This window comes from Nylanderia fulva, unplaced genomic scaffold (assembly GCF_048542155.1).
Source record: "Nylanderia fulva isolate GAGA-0341 unplaced genomic scaffold, ASM4854215v1 Scaffold45, whole genome shotgun sequence".
NCBI classification, from domain to species: Eukaryota; Metazoa; Arthropoda; class Insecta; order Hymenoptera; family Formicidae; genus Nylanderia; species Nylanderia fulva.
The window spans coordinates 283,180-304,454 of record NW_028190532.1 but is presented as its reverse complement, the minus strand read 5'-3'; the positions used below and the strand labels follow the sequence as shown (position 1 = coordinate 304,454).

General features: G+C 35.4%; 3 protein-coding genes across 4 annotated transcripts; 2 read left to right on the top strand and 1 right to left on the bottom strand.

Annotated features, from left to right (window-relative positions):
- The first annotated feature begins 317 nt into the window (after window positions 1-317).
- Window positions 318-3,112, top strand: LOC114934093 (larval cuticle protein 65Ag1-like). Of its 2 annotated transcripts, XM_085486572.1 has the most exons (3): window positions 318-1,235; window positions 1,984-2,431; window positions 3,046-3,112. In XM_085486572.1, the coding sequence occupies exons 1-2, from the start codon at window positions 1,224-1,226 to the stop codon at window positions 2,425-2,427; spliced, it is 456 nt and encodes a 151-aa protein (XP_085342698.1). In that variant the 5' UTR covers window positions 318-1,223; the 3' UTR covers window positions 2,428-2,431; window positions 3,046-3,112. The 2 variants fall into 2 exon arrangements, with proteins under 2 accessions (XP_085342698.1, XP_029162564.1); XM_029306731.2 differs by lacking the exon at window positions 3,046-3,112 and having other exon boundaries at window positions 320-1,235; window positions 1,984-2,657.
- A 197-nt stretch (window positions 3,113-3,309) lies between these two features.
- On the top strand, window positions 3,310-8,384 carry LOC114932939 (larval cuticle protein 65Ag1-like). Its single transcript, XM_085486573.1, has 2 exons — window positions 3,310-3,371; window positions 7,574-8,384. The coding sequence occupies exon 2, from the start codon at window positions 7,585-7,587 to the stop codon at window positions 7,981-7,983; it is 399 nt and encodes a 132-aa protein (XP_085342699.1). The 5' UTR covers window positions 3,310-3,371; window positions 7,574-7,584; the 3' UTR covers window positions 7,984-8,384.
- A 5,180-nt stretch (window positions 8,385-13,564) lies between these two features.
- On the bottom strand, window positions 13,565-17,181 carry CPR17 (cuticular protein 17). The gene is made up of 2 exons (XM_029306745.2): window positions 16,976-17,181; window positions 13,565-14,329 (listed from the first exon to the last, which is right to left on the bottom strand). Exons 1-2 carry the CDS (start codon window positions 16,985-16,987, stop codon window positions 13,883-13,885), a joined length of 459 nt encoding a protein of 152 aa, XP_029162578.1. The 5' UTR covers window positions 16,988-17,181; the 3' UTR covers window positions 13,565-13,882.
- Between the last annotated feature and the right edge of the window lie 4,094 nt (window positions 17,182-21,275).

Below are 21,275 nucleotides of genomic sequence, written 5' to 3'. Positions count from 1 at the left end.
GACGCTCGGCCTGCACGACGAGAACGCTCGTCGGCCGGGGTGATTTACGGACAGGACCCGGTGACCGAGAACGCTCGGCCTGCACGACGAGAACGCTCGTCGGCCGGGGTGATCTACGGACAGGACCCGGTGACCGAGGACGCTCGGCCTGCACGACGAGAACGCTCGTCGGCCGGGGTGAGTTACGGACAGGACCCGGTGACCGAGAACGCTCGGCCTGCACGACGAGAACGCTCGTCGGCCGGGGTGAGTTACGGACAGGACCCGGTGACCGAGAACGCTCGGCCTGCACAACGAGAACGCTCGTCGGCCGGGGTGATTTACGGACAGGACCCGGTGACCGAGGACGCTCGGCCTGCACGACGAGAACGCTCGTCGGCCGGGGTGAGTTACGGACAGGACCCGGTGACCGAGAACGCTCGTCGGCCGGGGTGATTTGGAGTGTGGGAGTTGAGGAGTGATCCCTGAGTACGCTCGAGGGACCAGGACGGGACTGGTGTCGAAGTCTCGGCTGCGCCGCTCTTTATACCCGTCGGCCACCCCACTCTAAGACTAGTTTGGAGGGGGTCGAGTGACGGGTGGGGGCGAAAAGGCGGATTCCCAACGTATTCGTGTGGTGGCCCCGAAAGGGGCCGTTTACACGAGCGCGGGCGACTAGTGACGGCTAATCGGGTCGTCACAATTTAACTGTGCTGGCATAATGTAATTTTATTTGTGATAATCATGTAATTTATTTTTACAACAGTTTTTAAAATATGAAATTGCAATCGAAAATATTTCACGCGTTATTTAACACTCATCAACACAATAATTAATCTTGTAAGCAGCAATTGCTGCAATTTTTGATTATAATTATATTATCAAACGTAGATGCACGTTATTTTTTCTTTTTACAATGATGTGATTAACAATTTTATTTTATTAAATTCTAAATAAATAAATTCACATTTTAAGAATTACTTTATTAAAATCAAATTTAGCCAATTTCTGTGATTTTATACGTATAAGATTGATCCTCACAGATTTAAAATCTTGTCAAGGAAATCAGGTTTTGTATGCGTGTTCATGCATTCGACTCATCCGCAAGATTTATTGAAATGATGAAAATAACAAGGAGTATAATTTCCGGCATCTTTGGATGGCAGATATATAAAGTTTGCAAAGAATGTTAAATCAGTATAGTGAGAAATCTCCAAGTTGTAGCTAGGAATATTCTTTTCGACATGAATTTATCAGTGAGTTTATAAAATTTTATGCAAATAAAATGCATGTTATTTGTGTGATGTAGTGTCACGAGATCTGTACATGAAGTCATACATCTACTACTTTTATAAATCGAATATTTTCGTGAATCGACAAGCAATTTTTCTTAATCAGGCAATTATAATGAGAGAAAAAATTAATTTAATTTAAAACTAATTGATAATAAAATAAATAGATGCAAAAATTAAATAGTTATGCCAAATTATTTAGTGAAGTATTGATACAGTTATAAGTTATAAAATTTAAACATTTTAATTAATAAATAAATAAGTTGTATATATAGAGCAGTGACGCTAACAATAAATGTTAGAAAATGCATTAATAACCTACATATTTTTATAAATTTTCAATTACTTAATTACATGTAGACAACTTAATATTTTATTGTGATTTAATAAATCATAATATATTAATTATTTATAAATATAAAATTAGTTGTTTTGCTCGTCATACAAAGTGTTTTATCAAATTATATACTGTAAGACGAGAATGCACAGTGTAAAACGATAATATATTACTTTTCAGTATTAGATACATTATAATTTATATGTTAACGCGAGCACATTATACTCGTATTTACACTACAGAGATATTTCGATGTTCATATATTGCTTGTTAATCAATTTTATCAATATATAAACAATCAAAAATTCTATTGTATTCCATAATATATAATTTAAATTAAATTTATAATTTTAAAAACTATTCTTGGTTTTTTAGACAATCACATTGTGTGTATTGATAGAAATGACAGTAGTAATAATAGCGAAAGCAGAAAGATTACGTGCAATAAACTCTTCTGAAATAGATGATTATGATGATCTAAATCTTAACAAGTTCATTGATATACGATCTCCAACACTATTACGCCAAAACCATTATCCAAGGCCAAACAAGTCTCTTTACAGTTATAACTATAATACTGATACCGGTATTCAGGCTCAAGAATACGGTTATCTCAATAATGCGGGCACCGATCAGGGGACTTTGAACGTGCGTGGCAACTACAACTATACTGATAACGATGGCAACACTTTCCATATTTCATATATAGCCGATGAAAACGGATTTCAGCCAAAGGGTGCTCACTTGCCCACAATGTCAGCACTGATTAAAAAGATCCTTCAATACATCGCCGAACATCCCGAAGAGAACGGAGAATAAGGACGTAATATGCTAAAAATATGAGTAAAATCGACAAATTGCAAGCAAACTTTGACAAAATAATAGATCATAAAAAGCTTAGTGCATACCGTTGCAGTCGCAGCAAGGTTCGACAGATATTTAATCTTTGTCGAGATCGACTATCTCGGACTCGTCTATTTATGTTGTGATTGTTTTTGTGTTTTTATATTTGTATTTGTATCAGTAAATTATGTACGTAAAACTATTAATTTTTTGATTCTATAGATAAAGGCACATTGCATGTCTTTCGAGATAATCATGTCAATACTTATGTAATCAATTGATTTTTCTCATATATTTTTTTTTCTTTATATTTTTTGTTAAAATAGTCTCTCTTTCACACATTCATTAAACTAATTTTTACTATAATATAATTTATAAATTTATAATTTTGTATAAATTTTAAAAATTATAGTATCGTATTTATACATTTTTATAATGTAATAATGTAATAATTATATATTAAGTAACATTTTTGAATAATAAATTTACAATAATTAATAAAAATTCTATAATTTTTATAATTCAGACCTGTGATCCTAAATAAGAAAGTTATGTCTCTTGTCTAAATTCAATTTCAACTTTCTGCGATTTTAGGCACAGACATCGTCACAGATTTAAAATCTTACCAAGGAGAACAAGTTCTGCATATGTGTGTGTTAATGAGGCTCCATAATTCTCGAAACATGTTATTGCCTGTTAAAATGATTGGCAAGGAGATCTGAGGGATGAAAGATTTCAATAAAATAATTAGGAACAGAAAGAAATATTTAGAAAAAAAATAATTATAGGAAGTTCTACAAACTTCTCGAATGGCAGATATACATATAAAGCCTGCACAAGATGTTAGAAGTCAGTATAGTGATAAATTTCGGAGGAACAGCTATGAAAATAATATATATATTTCCAACATGAATCAATTGGTGAGTTTGAGTTTGACAACCGAAAAATTACATAACGCATTGTCACGACTTATTTATGTACATAAATGTGTAATTTCTTTAAATTGTTCCGATTGTTTAATTTATTATTACAAACAATTACTTTCTATATAAGAGTTTTAACAAGGCTCTGTAATATAAATATAAATTTAACGTATAAGACGGGCAACAAGAGCCAAATCGCGGATGACAATGCGTTATCCTAACGAAACTAAATAATTTTCCGTTAGAATTAAATACCGGTGCACAAGGCACCAAATTTTACTTGGACACGGCCAAGATTTTTAAAATATGAAATAATCTCATATTTGAGATTTAATTTTAATACCCCCTTAAACCCCCCTACGGAAAATAAATAAATGAATGCAAGAGAAAAATATAGATCCGAAAATCGCTGAATCGGGAATTTTTCTCTTGCATTCATTTATTTATTTTCCGTAGGGGGGTTAAAGGGGGTATTGAAATTAAATCTCAAATATGAGATTATTTCATATTTTAAAAATCTTGGCCGTGTCCAAGTAAAATTTGGTGCCTTGTGCACCGGTATTTAATTCTAACGGAAAATTATTTAGTTTCGTTAGGATAACGCATTGTCATCCGCGATTTGGCTCTTGTTGCCCGTCTTATACGTTAAATTACTTTCTAGATCTAGATAATTATAAAGAACTATCTTTAGTTTAAAAGTGTAATTAATAATATTAAAGAATAAAAATATATATTAAATAGCGCTAAATTTATATGGAACAAATATTTATAATAAATGTTACAAAGTACACAAATAAGTCATATATATATATATATATATATTGTTGCGCCCCCGTGTTACGCCCCTGGATCTACATCTTTGTATCGGGTGATACTTTTCGCGGGATCAACTCTTTACGCTTCCGGGAGATCGTCGTCAAGGGAGTTGTTGTTAAACAACTAAGGGTCTTCTTCTGTTTTCGGGAGACATGACAGTTTTGGTCTAGCGGTCGCATCGTGCGGACGTTTTCCGAGACCGGAGCTTCTTTGCATTACGAATGCACTATTTGTTATATTTCATTGGTTTCGTGTATTGGTTCCTCATATTAAAGTTCATTTCCCTATCATGCGAGTGTCTTTATTTCGCGCGCGAGTGAGAGTGACTGTGTGTGAGTGACTGAGCGAGAGGCGTCCCGAGGACGCAACATTTTGGGGGCTCGTCCGGGATCAAAACCGAAAGAATCGCATCTTCCTGAGAGAACGCCAAAATGACGACTCAACATTCGCCGAAAGCGACGCGTTCCCGAACAACGATGAAGGAGATAGACGAGACGGATGCGTTGCAGACCGCACTGCGAGAACTACGAGAAATGCGGGCCGAACGAGAACATCAGCAAGCTCGCTTTGAGACTCTTCTCCGAGAGAAGGACGAACAGCTGCACCAGCTCGAATTGAGGATCTCCTCGCAGCAAACTAACCAGCTAAGTCCTTCTAATATAAGAGCTTCTGGGGATACACGACTGAATTTAGCTTGCGCGAGTACCGCGAGTGCCGCGATAGCCGCGAGTGCCGTGATAAACGCGGGTGAGACGACCGGTGACTTTCGTGCGAAAACGGGCTTAAAACTGAAGCCCGATACATTCGATGGAAGGGTTCCGCTGCGGGAGTTCCTCTCCCAATTTCTTTTGATAGCCGTTGCGAATAATTGGGATGAGAAAGCAAAAATGATTACTCTCGCTGCAAATTTAAGGGGAAAAGCTCGGTCCGTTTTAGAAAATGTCGAGAATTTTGAAGAATTAACATTCGCGGAATTAAAATCAAAATTAGAGTTGCTTTTTGAAGACGGAAACTTGACGCAAAATTATTACTATCTTTTTACGACACGGAAACAAAAATATGGAGAGGATTTCGCTTCCTTTGGAGCCGAACTTGAGAGACTGTCGCGTCTGGCTTACCCCGAATGTCCATATACGGTCCGCGATAAAATAGCATGCGCGCAATTTGTCTCGGCATTAATAGACGGGTTTGTCAAAAGAACCCTTCAACTGGAGGGAATTACATCCTTAAATTTGGCTATAGAAAGAGCTAAGGCCATAAAAATAATTCAGGGGGATAGTTTTGATAGAAAAAGAGACAATTTTAGTAATAAAGGAAATTACGGCAAAATAAGTCAAAATTATCAAAAAGGAGAGAGGAGCGACGCGCGAACCGATTCCGAAAAAAAGAAAAGCGAACGGTTTGACTCGAAAGGGGAAGCGCAAGCGAACAACTTTTCGGCCAAAGAGAAAGAATGTTGGTCTTGCGGGAAGATTGGGCATTTGCGTTTTCAATGTCCTGAGGCGAAGGAAAACTAGAGGTAGTTGAATTTTTCGGGGAAAATTCAATTCTTACAGAAAACGCCCCGACGTCCAATTTTGTTGATCTCATTGATTGTAGTGTTAGAAGGACCTTTCTCTATTGTAAAGAAATTCAACGATGTGGTGTACTGCATTCAGAAGACACCCAGACATCGGAAGAAAGTAGTGCATGCAGATAGATTAGCTCCATTTTTAGATAGAAATATTGATTGTTAATTAGAAATAGTACAAAACTCAAATAAAGATTGCTAGAAATTGGAGAGTTGTGTTTGTGTGTATATTTGTAAGTGCATTTTTTTTAATTGGTGAATTTATTCTGCGTATGGAATGTTTTCTTTTCTAGTTGGAAATTTTTAAGAAGAGGCTTGCCTGAGTTTTTGTTACAAGAGAATTCTCTGAGGAAGTTCCTGCGACCATTACTCATCGAGGGCAACTGGCTCCTTTCAATTGAGAAGACCGTCTTATCTTCAGAAGATTGGTCATTTGGTTCATCACGTTGAAGACTGTCCCTCTCGTGGTTTTTGATCCGTGGTTTTCCCACGAGACTGAGGGCAATTGCCGGGACAGAGACTTAGGGTGTTCACGAGGAACGTTGGGTCCACGGAAGATATTCCTCCCCTTTGTCTGAAGATTTATGGACCATTTCGTTATCCTTCCGGGAGACGGCGAGTATAGTGAAACCGCGAAGACAGCAGGGATATCTTCTATCAACTCGACTGTTATAGGAAAAATCTGGCCAATTTTTCTTCAAAAAAACAGTTCGAGTACGGAGAGGAGGAGGGCGAAGCTCGGTAACCTGTAGCAGCAGCTAAGGGAGAGCAGGATTCGTCCGGACAGTGTAGACGCAAAAAGAGAGGGACCAGGCGTTTCGTTCGGTAACCTGTAGCAGCAGCTAAGGGAGAGCGGAGTATCGTTGGTGCCCTAATAGCAGCGTCAGAGTCCTGGGTCTTCAATCTCCGTGAGAATTGTCGGGACGACAATTTTGAAGAAGGGGGGCAGTGTTGCGCCCCCGTGTTACGCCCCTGGATCTACATCTTTGTATCGGGTGATACTTTTCGCGGGATCAACTCTTTACGCTTCCGGGAGATCGTCGTCAAGGGAGTTGTTGTTAAACAACTAAGGGTCTTCTTCTGTTTTCGGGAGACATGACAGTTTTGGTCTAGCGGTCGCATCGTGCGGACGTTTTCCGAGACCGGAGCTTCTTTGCATTACGAATGCACTATTTGTTATATTTCATTGGTTTCGTGTATTGGTTCCTCATATTAAAGTTCATTTCCCTATCATGCGAGTGTCTTTATTTCGCGCGCGAGTGAGAGTGACTGTGTGTGAGTGACTGAGCGAGAGGCGTCCCGAGGACGCAACAATATATATATATATATATATATGTAGCACTTTACATTTGCTACATATGTTGTCCGTGTTTCTTGAAAATTATTTTATATGGGAAATATAGAGCTACTTTAATTTTTGATTAAAATTTTAAATAGATCAATTAATGTCATATTGCAATTTGTAACATATTATCATAATTACTAATTGTACGAAAATATTATTAGTTATATACAAAAAAAGTATAATTGTAAAGTATTTTAACAAATTATATATATCCTAAGATAAGCTAAGAATAATATTGTACTAATAATAAATTGGTCTTTTATGGTTATATGTCTAATTTGTAGACACATATTTACATTACAAAAATATTTTCGCGTTTGTATTACTTGTTAATTGATTTTTCAATATAAGAATATTTAGAAATCTCTTTTCTTACTATATAGTACAATATGAGTCAGATTTACAATTCATGATTCATGGACCATATATTATATGCGATCTATATAATTCTATATTTTTATATTCCAGGTTATCACTTTATGAGTAAGAAAGCAGTACTGATAATAGCGAAAAGATTACCAGTCAATACTATAAATTACAATAAAATAGCAGTAGAACAATTGACTGCGAGACCAGAAATCTTGGATTATTACCCACCATCAAGCAGTAAGCCTCTTTATAACTACAGCTACAACACTGATAGTGATATTCAAGCTCAGGAGGATGGTTACCTTAATCATATAAACACCGAACAGGAGACTTTGGGGGCACGAGGTAGCTACAGCTATACTGATGCGGAAGGAAATATCTTTCAGGTCTCATATGTAGTCAACGAGAACGAATTCCAACCGGAAGGTGCTCATTTAGCCGTAGCTCCACTAATCAAGAAAGCTCTTCAATATATCGCTCAACATCCCGAAGAGAACGAGGAACAATAAAGACACTGATTTGGAAATATGAGTAGAATCAGTGACGAATCCTAGACAAAATAAAATATCAAGAGAATTCGATGTGTTCGCGATTGCATTAAAACAGGGTACTCAATTTTCGAGATCGATCTCTAAATTTTAAGATGCTGTTTCCTTCTTACAATTATTTTTGTATTTGTACGTATTCATACATTTTTATTTTTTATAAATTAACAGCTGTTGTATAAAAAGAAAATTTTAATGATATTTCCATAAATATATATCATCAATTTAAGCGTATTTTTATAAAGGTAATAATCTATAGAGTTTTTAATTATTGCATTAATTGTTAACAATATTTTTAACGAAAAGAGCATTAATGGTATATTAAAGTATATATAATCTATTAAAAGTTATCGATACGCAAATTTCATGTGTGCATAAGCATTATTTATTTTTAAAAAATGTGATTTATTATCCTATTATCCTCTTATATAAAAAAAAGTCATTGTACTGAGAAGTGTACATTTGGAGTAAATGTATCGCGCGTATTGTTGCAGCTTTTCCGCGTATGATTAGTGGTCGATTCCGAGCGATCAAGACCGCGGTTATGATAATGACAGTACGCACAGCGACAAAATCGTGAAAGAAATTGTATTTTTTAATATAAATATGGGCTACTGGTTATATTATGACAGTTCTGTTTTTTATCAAACAGTTCTCGTGTAGTTCTGGACCTGAACATGTACAATTCTCTTCCAAAAAGTTCTGATAATGGAAATAATTTAAAAAATTTTTAAACAATTATTTTATCCGAAAAACTCATATTTTCGAATAAAAATTTAAGTTGCAGATTGTATTACGACAGTTCTGTTTTTTATTAAAAAGTTCTCGTGTAGTTTTGGGCATGTACAATGCTCTTCCAAAGAATTTTGATAATGGAAATAACTTCAAAATTTTTTAAACAAATATTTTATCGGACCATCAAATACAAATTTAAAATTTTGCATGCTTGTACATGTACAATGTATTTGGCTCATTCGCAAACATAGTTTATTGGAATTATGAAAATGTCAAAGAGATAGGGAAACTCAAGATATTATTAAAAACTTTCGAAATCTTCGGAGGATATATGTATAAATCTTGTACAAGATGCTAAATTGGTAAAATAAAAAATTTCCAAGTTATAACTAAGAAAATAACATATCTTGGGATGAATTCATTAATAAGTTCGAATTTTTATGCGAATAAGATGCGATCCGTAACGCGCAATATCACGATATACTAAAATTTGTATCAATCACGGTATACATAGTTTAAAATCTACAATCTTTTTAAATCAACATTATTTTTATAAATCGAATACTTTTGTAAATCAATACAATTAATTTTTCTTGATTAAGACTATTATAATGAAAATTTTCTTTAATTTAAAACTAATTAATATTAAAGTGTACATATTATAATAAAAGTGTGAATATTAAAGAGACAGTGTAGAAATTTCGCACTTTAGATTATATTGTAAGACAAAAATATATCAATAATATAATTTGCACTTCAATACTATTGTATGTTTAATTTAAACATATATTTACTATATTTTGGTATCCTTATTGCTTGTTAATTGATCTTACAATTAGCAATATTTATGAATATTTAGGAATTTTTTCATATTCAATAATAGAATTTAAAAAATATGCTTTATACAATTTATTAAAAAAATTTATTATTCTTTGATTATCCAGACAATCAGTTTGTACGTGCTGATGGAAGCAACAGTGATAATAACGAAAACAATAAGATTATCTGTAACAAACTCCCCTGATGTAAATCAGAACAAACTCGCAGGTATTATACACTCTACTATTTCAGTACAATTACGTTATTTTAGTTAAGCAAGTCTCTATATAACTACAATAATTACAACTATAACACTGATACCGGCATTCAAATTCAAAAAGATGGTCATCTTAATTATGTGGACACTGATCAGGTCTTGAAAGTATCACACACACTGTATGTGGCTATAATTACACTAACAAGCAATAGTATAATAATAACAGTGGGGAGAAAATCGTTACTTCTAGAAATTCAGATCTGTTGCTCGATGTCTAGAAATACTCGAAATAATATTTCTAAAGAAATATTATTTTGAAATAATATTTATTATGAGTAGAATTTTGATAGTGAGTTTGAACATGAAAAATCAGAAGAATTAAATGCATTTTTGAATGCAATCACATTGAGACATAAACTCGATTCCTGAGTCAACAATGTTTAATTCTTCTTGCAATAATTTTTATGTTTTTGCGCTTATATAGATTTTTATTGTTATTTTTTATATCGATGTAGTCCTTGTGTATAAGAAAAAAATCTTGATTACATGCGCGAAGCGAAGTTATATTATTCTTTGATAAAACCTTTTGATAAAACAATGTAACGCATGTATAAAATTACTATTGCAATGCATGCATAAAAATATATTTATTAATTATGTGGTTCATATAAATTCATTATATAAATTTTTAACAGATGACAAAAAAATAGAATTTTCTACAAGAATCTTTTGATTCAAAATATCTACACTTTCATTAGATTCGCGCGTCTGTGCGCGTCCGCTACGCTGCACGGCTTGTGCCAAACTGACCACGTGATCATCAGTTTCGTACTCGCGATATCTCGCACGAGAATCAGTTCCGCGTGAAATGCGCACCGTGACGGATGTGTGGGATGTGGGCCCGCAAAACTCTGAACAGTAACGGTGTTGCCATCTAACGGCGAAACCTCCCATACGGCACAGGACCTTGCAGCAATATTGCAGCAATATTGCAATCTTGCATATTGCAATATAATATTGCAGCAATATTGCAATCTGAAATATTGCAATGCAATATTTCAGCAACATTGCTGAAATATGAATATAGAACATTGCTATAATAATGTGGTAATAATGTTGCAGCAATATTAAAAATATACTGTTATAATTTTATAAATAGTAAAAATAATATGTATTTTTTGTTCTTACATGATTAAGATACTTTAATGCAATTTAAGTAAATTTTTAGTTTTTATTAGGTTTATAAAAAATTATTATATATCATATGTTGTGCACGTGTACATATACGTGTATATTATATACGCAGATTATTATATATGAATATATAACGTGTTATATATTAACATATTTCGTATATAAAATTTTTATATAATTTGGTTTTTTTATTGCAATATATAATAAGAATAAATTTGAATGTTGCGTATATTTTATTTTATGTAACTCATATATATACATAAATATTAAATTCTGAAATATTCTCTTTTATACTGCATGTAATATATATTTACAAACACGCACATTCTAACAATCTATGAGATATATATATCTCAGATTTAATTAGAATGTAAAAATACTACTTATAGGTCTGTTCGCGTTGACTGAACTCGCTGCATTAGTTCAGAAGTTGTCTTTTTTGCTCGACATTGTTGGAAGGAAAAAGATAACTTCTGAACTAGTGCAGCAAGTTCAGTCAACGCAATCTTACGTCAATACAAAGCATTATAATACATATATATATACATATATTATATTGCAATATTGTTGCACTATTGCATTGTAATATTGCTGCAGTATTGTATTGTAATATTGCTGCAGTATTGTATTGTAATATTGCTACAAGCGGACATTTTACCGTTGCTGCAATATTGCTGCAATGTTGCAGCAACATTTTGCAACATTGCTGCAATGTTGCAAGTTTGCAAATAAATATTGCAGCAACATTGCAGCAATATTTCTGTGCCGTATGGGCTAACTTTACAGCCAAGAATAAACCGGGCCCGACTAAAGCAACTCTCTCTTTCCATTCTTTTCATCAGATTAATACATCCCACACGTCTGTCATGCTGCGCGGCTCGCGCGAGACTGATTTTCGTTTTTCGTGCGGAGTATCGCGAGCGCGGGACCGATGGTCACATGACCAGTGGGCACATGACCAGTAGTCACATGACCAGTGGGTCTACTAGTCACGTGATCTCGGTCTCACGCTCGCGATACTCGCACGAGGCACGAGAATCAGTTTCGCGCGAACCGCGCAGCGTGATGGATATGGGGTATGGAGTTTCGCGCGAATCTAATAAAAGCGTAGATAAGTATTTGATCACAAAAGATTCTTGTAGAAAATTATATTTCTTTGTTCGTTATTTCTGTTAAATATTTAAATATTGAATTTTTATGCGTTGCATAATTAATATATTTTTTATGCATTGATTGCAATAATAATTTTTGCATGCATGCGTCGCAATTTTTGAGATTTTATTATCAAAGAATAATACAACTTCACTTTGCGTGCGTAATTATATTCAGTTAGATTAAATGAAATGATATACATATATGTATATACATATATATGCTACATAAATTTAGTATTTATAAGCAGATTTGTTATTACAGTAGAAAATTACAAATAAATATAATTGTGTCATAAATCAAACTCAATTTTGTTATCAAGTTTAATTATGAGAGCAAATTATTGTTAGTATAGTAAACTGATAGTAGAATACTAATACCAATTTGAGAAATACAATTCAATAACTTTCATTAACAAATAATGCAAGTATAAATGATGCTACAGTATATTACATTAAACAGTTATATTTTAATTTTATGTTTTGTTATATATTTTATATTTTAATTTTAATTCTCAAATGTTAATTTTTTATTACGTAGGTACATAATTTTAATTTGCTGAATTTTAATTATGCATATAATTTTAATTTCTGAATCTTTTTTATGTACCAGACAATACAAACATGCGTTTCGCGCACATTATTGATATTATTTTTATTTTTTATTTTACAATTATCAAACTATTAACCCTTTATAATGGTAGTTGTTTAATGCTATTAATATAATACACAATGTTAATCAAGACAACCCCAATTAGCATTGCGGAAAAGCAGTAACATTATTTGAGGTAATCGACTTTGCATGTCTTTTTTAGAAAGAAATTCATTACTTTATAAAAATACTACAATAATGATATTTAGCGTATGAATGAATTGTCGAATAAATAATAATCATATAATTAATGTCTCAATGTCGAATAATAATTGTGCCTTTTAAATTTTTACTTTCAAGATATATCAAAAAATAAAATTTTTAGTTATACAATTCCACAATTCGAATAGTAATAATTTAATTTATTAGCAAGAATACATTCTATCATTATTCAAGTGTATGAGTGATTATAATAAGGAAAAAAAATTACATGAATAATTTATAATGTGCGTGTAAAAAAAATTGATAAATTGTATGAATATAGTATTTTCATTGCATTGAATATCGATAAGTTCTTAAAGATAGCGTCGTATTTATATAACCGTAGATCAAATTTGTTTAAACTTGTATTACAAAAAGAGATCATTATTTTGTTAGAAAAAGACATATAAAAAAAAAAGAACCATATATATAATTATTTATATATAAATTAAATAATCTCAACGTATATATACTTACTTGTTTATACTATTGCTTGTATATTCGAATATCATATCTAATCGAATATTCATATCAATTTAAAATGACAATAACAAAAAAGTAACAATAAATGAATATCTTAGGTAACATAAAAAAACTGTTTTCTCCCTACTTTTATATTTTAAAGTGTTGTGCTGTTTGCGTTTAATTGTAAGATTATGCGCTATTCGAAGTATAATATATGAAAGAAAAACGAGAAAATATGTTCTTGTCTATCTGTAAAAAGATCACTGGATATCTGTTCTATCATAATCTTTATCATACTCTGCACTCCAAGTCCATCCGAATCATTGAACCAGTAGTCTAGAGGAATTTCTATAAAAATACGAATTTATTGAGTGTCACATTTTACGATGCAGTAAATATATGGAATGTTGCGTGGGCGGACTTAAATCTTTAGTTTCGTTTATTTGCGAATAATCTCTGCGAGCGATTGTCGCGAGGCACCGCGTTCTGCGTCGGATTGTCCTTTCCGATCGGCTCCGGAGTTGTGGGCTGCTTGGCGATCCACTCCAGGGCACGTTGAATCGCTGGTGGGATGGGCGGCGGGGTGGGAAGATGGGAGCCGGCGATCTGGGTACCGAATTCATCGGCGGTCCAGCTTATGGAGATAGGGGTTCCATCCGGCGCGTTGTACTGCACGGAGCCCTGGATCAGCTGAGACTCGTCTTCGGTGCCGGCGTATTTGCGACTGCCAGTCTCTTGTTGGACGATTCCGCCCGCCGTTTCGTAGGCGAAGGAATAGTGTCCGCGGGTGTCACCGAGATCGCGTGAATAGCTCAAAATCCTCTCGGGCTCAGGGGAGAATTGACCGTGAACCAATCCAAGAAGGGCTATTAACAACTGAAAAATTTAAAGGTAAAGTTATCTTTTTTTCACATTCGTCAAATCTTGAAATTGTTACATCCATTTATATATATATATATATATATTTATGTATCTGCCGTTTATTGAAATTTATATTGAAGGAGAAATTTCAAAATAAGCGACTATTATTTGTGGATTGATATGTGTTTAAATGTCACGTCGATAATTGATCGATAATTTTTTTTAAAATTTATATATTCATGCTTTATATTGAAATCTAAAATATCTCATAGTGCTTGATTTATTCGCGAGAATAATGCGTGCGCGATAGTTTGCATAATGGGCCGGTGATTAATAATTCATCATAAATATCGAGTTAATTACATCACCCACCCTAATGGCTATAACGTCGTTTCTGGAATTTAATGGGACGGCAATGACACCGGGCGTCCTTCTCGTAACGAACTCTCGCTTTATCGACTAAATACATTGACTTCGCATGACAAACATTTACGATCGCACTAAATTTGCTTTCATAGACTTTGCAGACTATTAAAAATATTAAAAATATAAGCCGCATTATCGCGCGAATATCTTAATGGACAGATTTAGCGTGTGGTAATCAAGACGATGATGTCTAGGCAGGAGTAATCCATCGAAAGGTTGAAATCGTCTGATTGCATGTTTCTATCGCTGGAGAAGGATGTTTAACGGTCGATATGGCACCAAAACGTGAAGAACTGACTACGCGCTTTGTTAATCCTCGTCTGTCCTATAAAGTGACGCCGGAGAGATACCTTTCCCCGCGAAAGGTCAGCGCAAGATGAATGTGTTGGTAGATATGGTAGGTAGGTCACGGTATATTCATTGCGATCGGTAAGAGAAACGGGAGGGCATCGCACGCTAATGGCACCGTATTACGTTACAATCGCTTCGCGAACGTGACTTTTTCTTATAACCATAGTCTCCAATTAGCATCCAAGACCGATTCGTTTTGTGCCTGTTTAACAGGTGCGCTTGTTGTCACCGTTCACCGTGCAACACCCGACCAATCACATTCGACGTAAATAAACGTATTCTCTTTGATGAAAGAGACAGCAAGAAAGAGAGAAAAATGAGTTTTAAGAAACATTAATATTAATATAATTATAATTTAAATTTAAGTAAAAAAAAAATAGATGGAAATAGTAATTTCTTGCTTTATTTTATGTAGAAATAAAGTATTGTACTCTCTTTTTCGAGAATCTTTGTTTTCAAAACTTTTAACACTTGAATCTCTCTTAATTAATATTTTAACATTATATTCTTTCACAATCTACCTGTTTTATCTGCTATTTTAAAATGTATTCTTTGTGATAACACTATTGATTAATAATAATGTTATTACTAGATATTGAGCAAATTTTGGGGATAGGCGGGACCAGTTTGTTTTTTTTTTATACTTTTTTTATGCGAGAAAAATCAAACGTTTAGAAAAATATATGTATGTAAATTAATGGTTTAGAGCTTGTTGACTATAGTGGACCATGGCTATCCTATATGCAAAGCGCGCGACAATGTTACTGTTATGTAGCTTTATAATTTAATGAAGTTATGTAATTTAATAGATTATGTAATATTGTAATGATCGTTTTGTACCGCGTGACTTTCATGCGATGACGAATAGCCCTACTATGTAACATTAAATCATGCACGATCGTTTATGAATATGTACAGGTGACCAATTTCAATTTCGTAATTTTGAGAAATCAATGATCGGATTGTTTATTGTTATGGAAATTTAATGTACGACTAATATGGAGATATATGTGGAAATTCAATACGTATTCTATTTTTCAGGAATTTTCGCAAGAAAATTTATGCCCGAGTTTTATCGACATTTTTATCAGGATGATTTATCATAACTGCGTAACCGTAAAATAAAGAAATAGATGACATTAATAAATAATTTTTAAATAATAAAATTTATATATTAGTTGATAACATCAATTTAAAATTGCACACGCTAATGTAAAAGCAGTTAATCTATTTTATTTATATTGCTTAAGCTTAATATAATGCTTAATCTTACACCAAAAAACATGTAATAAAATATATAAGTATAAATAAAATATATATTATATATATTATATCTATAATTTATGTGTATTTCTTCTGTCCTAGATACATGAAGCTCGTAAACTTAAAAGTACAATGGCACATCATACTTTATCTGCGTTACACGTAAAAGCTTCTTCCACAAAATAGTTTCCCTTATAAAATTATAACTTATGTTTATATACATATATATATATATATATATATATATATATATATATATACTGCACAAAAGTTATCCTTATATGAGTAGCTGACAAAAACACTTTTTGTTAAACTTTTTTGCATAAAATATATATATATATATTTTTTTTTTAATATCCAAGAATACAAGATAAACTTAAATAAAACAAATTTTAATTAATGTGATTTTACGTTTTAACATTTGCATTATTTATATATAAAAATATTATTGAATCTTTGATTTTCTCTTACTTTTTCTTATACTCTTCCTACATAACTTATGAATTATTTCTACATAATTAATTTTTTATTCATAAAACAAACCCCTTGTTTGTCAGTAATTACTGTAAAATAAATTCTATTCCATTAGCTCGTATAAGATTGAAAGAAGAGCGCACTTACCAGGGTAAGCATGTTGTCGGACGAGAGAGTCGCGCGTTTTACGATGCACGTGGGCCGAGAAAGCAAAGCGCCTCGAGAGGAGTACAGACGCTTTTTAAACGAAGTACTTAATATTGATAAAAGTACAATAAGGACAAACAAACGCGACGGGCAGCGTCACACGTAGAGGGTCGCGCTTGCCTCTCTCGATGATCGTCGGCGTGGAGTTCGCGAGCAACTCTTGGATCGTTGGAGGCAGAGCCGACCTTTATACCGGCGGACTCCACGAAGCGGAGGCGCCGGTCTTTACATAACCCGGGAAAGTTTATTTCGGCGTGGCCGCTGCCCCTGAGAGAACCTCGGAATCGGGAGCACCGTCGCCCGAGCGTCGTCATCCCCGCTCGTGTCATCTTAGTGACACCTTCGCGGTCGTCTTCTCCAGCTGCCACCTGCGACGCCGCATCGCGTACATTCGCGCACCGGGATTTTCCTCCGAGATTCGAAGAGTCGAGACGAGGTCGATGTCGGCTCGTGCAGTTTTCGCGCTTACGTAACGAGACGAGACATGAGGCAAACGACGGTTCCCTTGCGCAACCTGCGAAGGCGACTTCTCTTTTTTGATCGCTGCAGTGGACTCCGGAGATCGTGTTTTGATGCCTGCACATGCGTCGATGAAGAGTCAAAGATGACTCTTCGAGAGAAACCATATGCAGACCTCGTTTCTCTCTCGCGACGTTTCGATGATCAATATTAGAGATTTTAATTGATGCAGTGAGAGTCGAGATTTAATAATATGAACACGTATAATTAATATAATATGTACCTTTGACTGAGAGACATGTCCTGATGCTAAAAGGCGATGATGACTTTATCTTTAATCGTTAACAATTTTATGCGCAAATATCGTAACATACTTGTAAACGTATACATTTATATACTCCGTGTAATATGCAAAAATTCGTGTGTTTATGCATTAGTGATTTTGCGTGTACAAATTAGCATAATTTAATGGACAGCGATTTCATCAATGTTTTATGATCTTGTTTGATTCGAAATAATTAGTTGCAGCGTCTAGTTGTAGCCATGGTTGAAGTAAGTATTTACGAAATACAAACTTGCATAGTTTTGTATCACATATTCTAAAAGATTCTATGAAGAAATTTTCTACAAAGAGACTGGAGAAATGTGGTCACGCGAAAATTCTTGTGCGATATGAGGTTTCAGAAATATCTGAGAAACTCGGAAAAACAAACTTATTTTTACATTAAATGACGTAAGACAGCATTCCGTTGCTCTACGAAAACTAAATGTCGTGACCTTTATTATCATATAAATTTTTAAATGAATAATCGCAAATTTTGGAATGGAGATTTTTATTTTACAATTTAAGTCAGACGTGCGGATGCATTTGCGCAAAGAAGATAATAATTAAAATTATTTGACAAGAAGTTATATAAACATCTATGTGGATTTTAATATCAAATGTAAATGAACGCGTATAATATTTCACTGTGAAAGGTGCGAGTATCTCGCAGGAATCTCGCAGGTTCTGCGATTCTAAAAATTGGAATATCTCCATCGATCAGTATGGAAATAAATTGAGTAACGATTAGTTCTAATGATCGACCCTGACCATCGTGAAACCCATCCTCGTGTCGTTGTTTACGTCATCGTTCATAATTTCTAATTTCACGTGTATATTATGGTAGAGATTTTTTATCCAACTCGACGAACTTGACGCATATTTTGAGCGAGAATTGCTCAAATTATAATCACGCAACTCGTATTTGCGCTGATATATTTCCCTCTTTGCAATAGAGAGAAAAAGATTACATTTGATTGTACGTACCTGTTACTTAACAGAGGATAATGACACCAAGTCTTAAGCACCGGTTACCCAGTCTTCCGTGGGAATTGTGAGCATAATTGCTGCCAAGTTGGTCCTTGGCCCAGTGATCTTACCGCTATATTATGTACGTACTCGCGTAAATGCATGCACGTAAATGAGAGAGTATTACAAGATAATCAATATATTGTATTTATCGCAAAAAGAGAGAGAGAGAAAATGTGAAAGGAAACGGAATCTTACCTATCGTTTTAAACAGGATGTGAGCCTTCCGAATAATTATGAATATAACTGATTGTGAGTCATTCAAGATATCGCTTAATTTTCCTTTTTTTATATATAAGTATATGTAACTAATGTAGCTTGTAAACTTTCGAAAAACAAATTTCTTTTTCTATAATGAGAATTATTTTGTATATAATTTTATTTATTTTTTTGTTAGAGATCGTCCTTCTCTGATTGGATTACGATCTCGAGTGCGTTCGGTAATGACATCTTGCTGTCATTACGCCGTTAGGTGTCGCTATCTTTTGGGAACGGGACGTTCCCCTCTTCTTTTTTGTTTCACTAACGTTGTTACTGTCTGTACCCCGCGACTCGCGTGTGACTGTCTCGTAATTCTTTTCTATTCTTTCTTGTATCTTTGAGCCAGAGTAACAATTAAATAATCTTACTTGAGACTGAAACGCATTCGTTCTCTCGATTAAGTTGAGTACCTGTCCTACTGTCCCTCTCAACAGGTTATGGGCCCAGGACACACGACTTACGTACGCGATTAGTGTGATCGAAGTGGACATTTTTTCTTTTTTTGTGTCTTCGTCCAAGCAACGTTACAATCCGGCAGAAATGATGAGCTCTACCCACGTTTCGCGATTTGAACCTCTTAATCGCGAAAATTACGACACGTGGAGGATTCATATGGAGGCGCTACTCATCAGAAACGACGAATGGGATTACGTGAACGGGACCTGCGTCAAACCCGAGCCCATCGAAAATAACGCCGAAAGAACCACCGCCATTGCAGCCTGGAACAAAGGCGACAGCAAAGCCAGGTCCGACATCGTCTTGTCAATCAGTGCATCGGAACTAAAACCGATCAAAGGATGCAGTACATCGCGAGAGGTCTGGTGTAAGCTACAATCCATATATCTATCTAAGGGACCGGCGAGGAAGGCGACTCTCCTAAAACAACTCATGTCACATCGAATGGAAGAGGGCGACGACGTGCGCGAACACATCGCGAAATTCTTCGACGCGGTCGATAAGTTAGGAGACATGGAGGTAAACGTAAACCCGGATGTGCTCGCGATCGCGCTGCTGTATAGTTTACCATCGAGTTACGAAAACTTCCGTGTCGCGATCGAGTCGCGCGACGAGTTACCCGACCCCGAGTCCCTCCGCATAAAAATCGTCGAGGAGCACGATGCTCATCGTAACGAACGTTCCGCGTCTAGTGCAATGTACATTAACAAAAAGAATCCGTTTTCGAAGAATCAACAAAGTGCGAAATCCGACAGCTCCGGAAACGACAAAGCACAATCTAAGAGGAAAAAGAGGTTACGATGCAATAAGTGCAAGATGTTCGGACATAAATCCCTGGAGTGCCGCAACAAGAGCGTCGCAAGCAACGAACCTACCAAAACGAGCGATCAGGTATCATTATGCGTGAGCCAGGCATTACTCGTTAGATCCGCGGGACGCGAGCAAAAGTGGTGTTTGGACAGCGGTGCTACTTCGCATCTGTGTAACGATTCCGCGTCTTTTTCGAGCATCGATCCTTCGAAACGCGGAAAACTTAACCTCGCAAATAACGAGTCCACTCAAATAGTCGCCGAGGGCATCGCGAGTTTAAAGGCGGACGTGTTCGGTACCACCGCGGACGTATCGTTGAAAAACGTCTTGTACGTCCCCGATTTGCGCACAAATCTTTTGTCTGTGGGAAAGATTACAGAACGAGGTTTCAAGGTCGTGTTCGACAAGAGCAGCGCCACCGTTCTAGATCGCGACGGAAAACTAAAAATCGTCGCGGACAAAATCGACGGACTGTACTTCGTGCGCGAGGGGTCGAGACCCGCGCGTGCTAAACCCGAAGAGGAGGTATCTCTAGCGGCTACATCTAAATCGAACATCTCGTGGCACCGACGTCTCGGACACCTCAACGCATCAGATCTTCGTGAAGCCGAGCGTAACGGAACCGTACACGGCATAACCCGAAAGGACCTAGGAGACGACGTCGAATGCGATGTGTGCGCAAAATCCAAAATGTGTCGAAGCCCCTTTCCTAAGAAATCAACGCGCGAATCAGAACTACTCGACTTAATTCATTCGGACGTGTGCGGCCCCATGTGCGTCGCATCCATCGGCGGAGCGAAATATTATGTCGAGTTTATTGACGACCATTCGCGCTGGTGCGAAGTACGTTTTCTTAAGACAAAAGACGAAGTGTTCAAGGCAACAATGGAATACATCGCTCTC

Coding starts and splice junctions, on each gene's coding strand:
- LOC114932939 (XM_085486573.1), top strand. CDS start 7,585: ATGAGTAAGAAAGCAGTACTGATAATAGCGAAAAGATTACCAGTCAAT.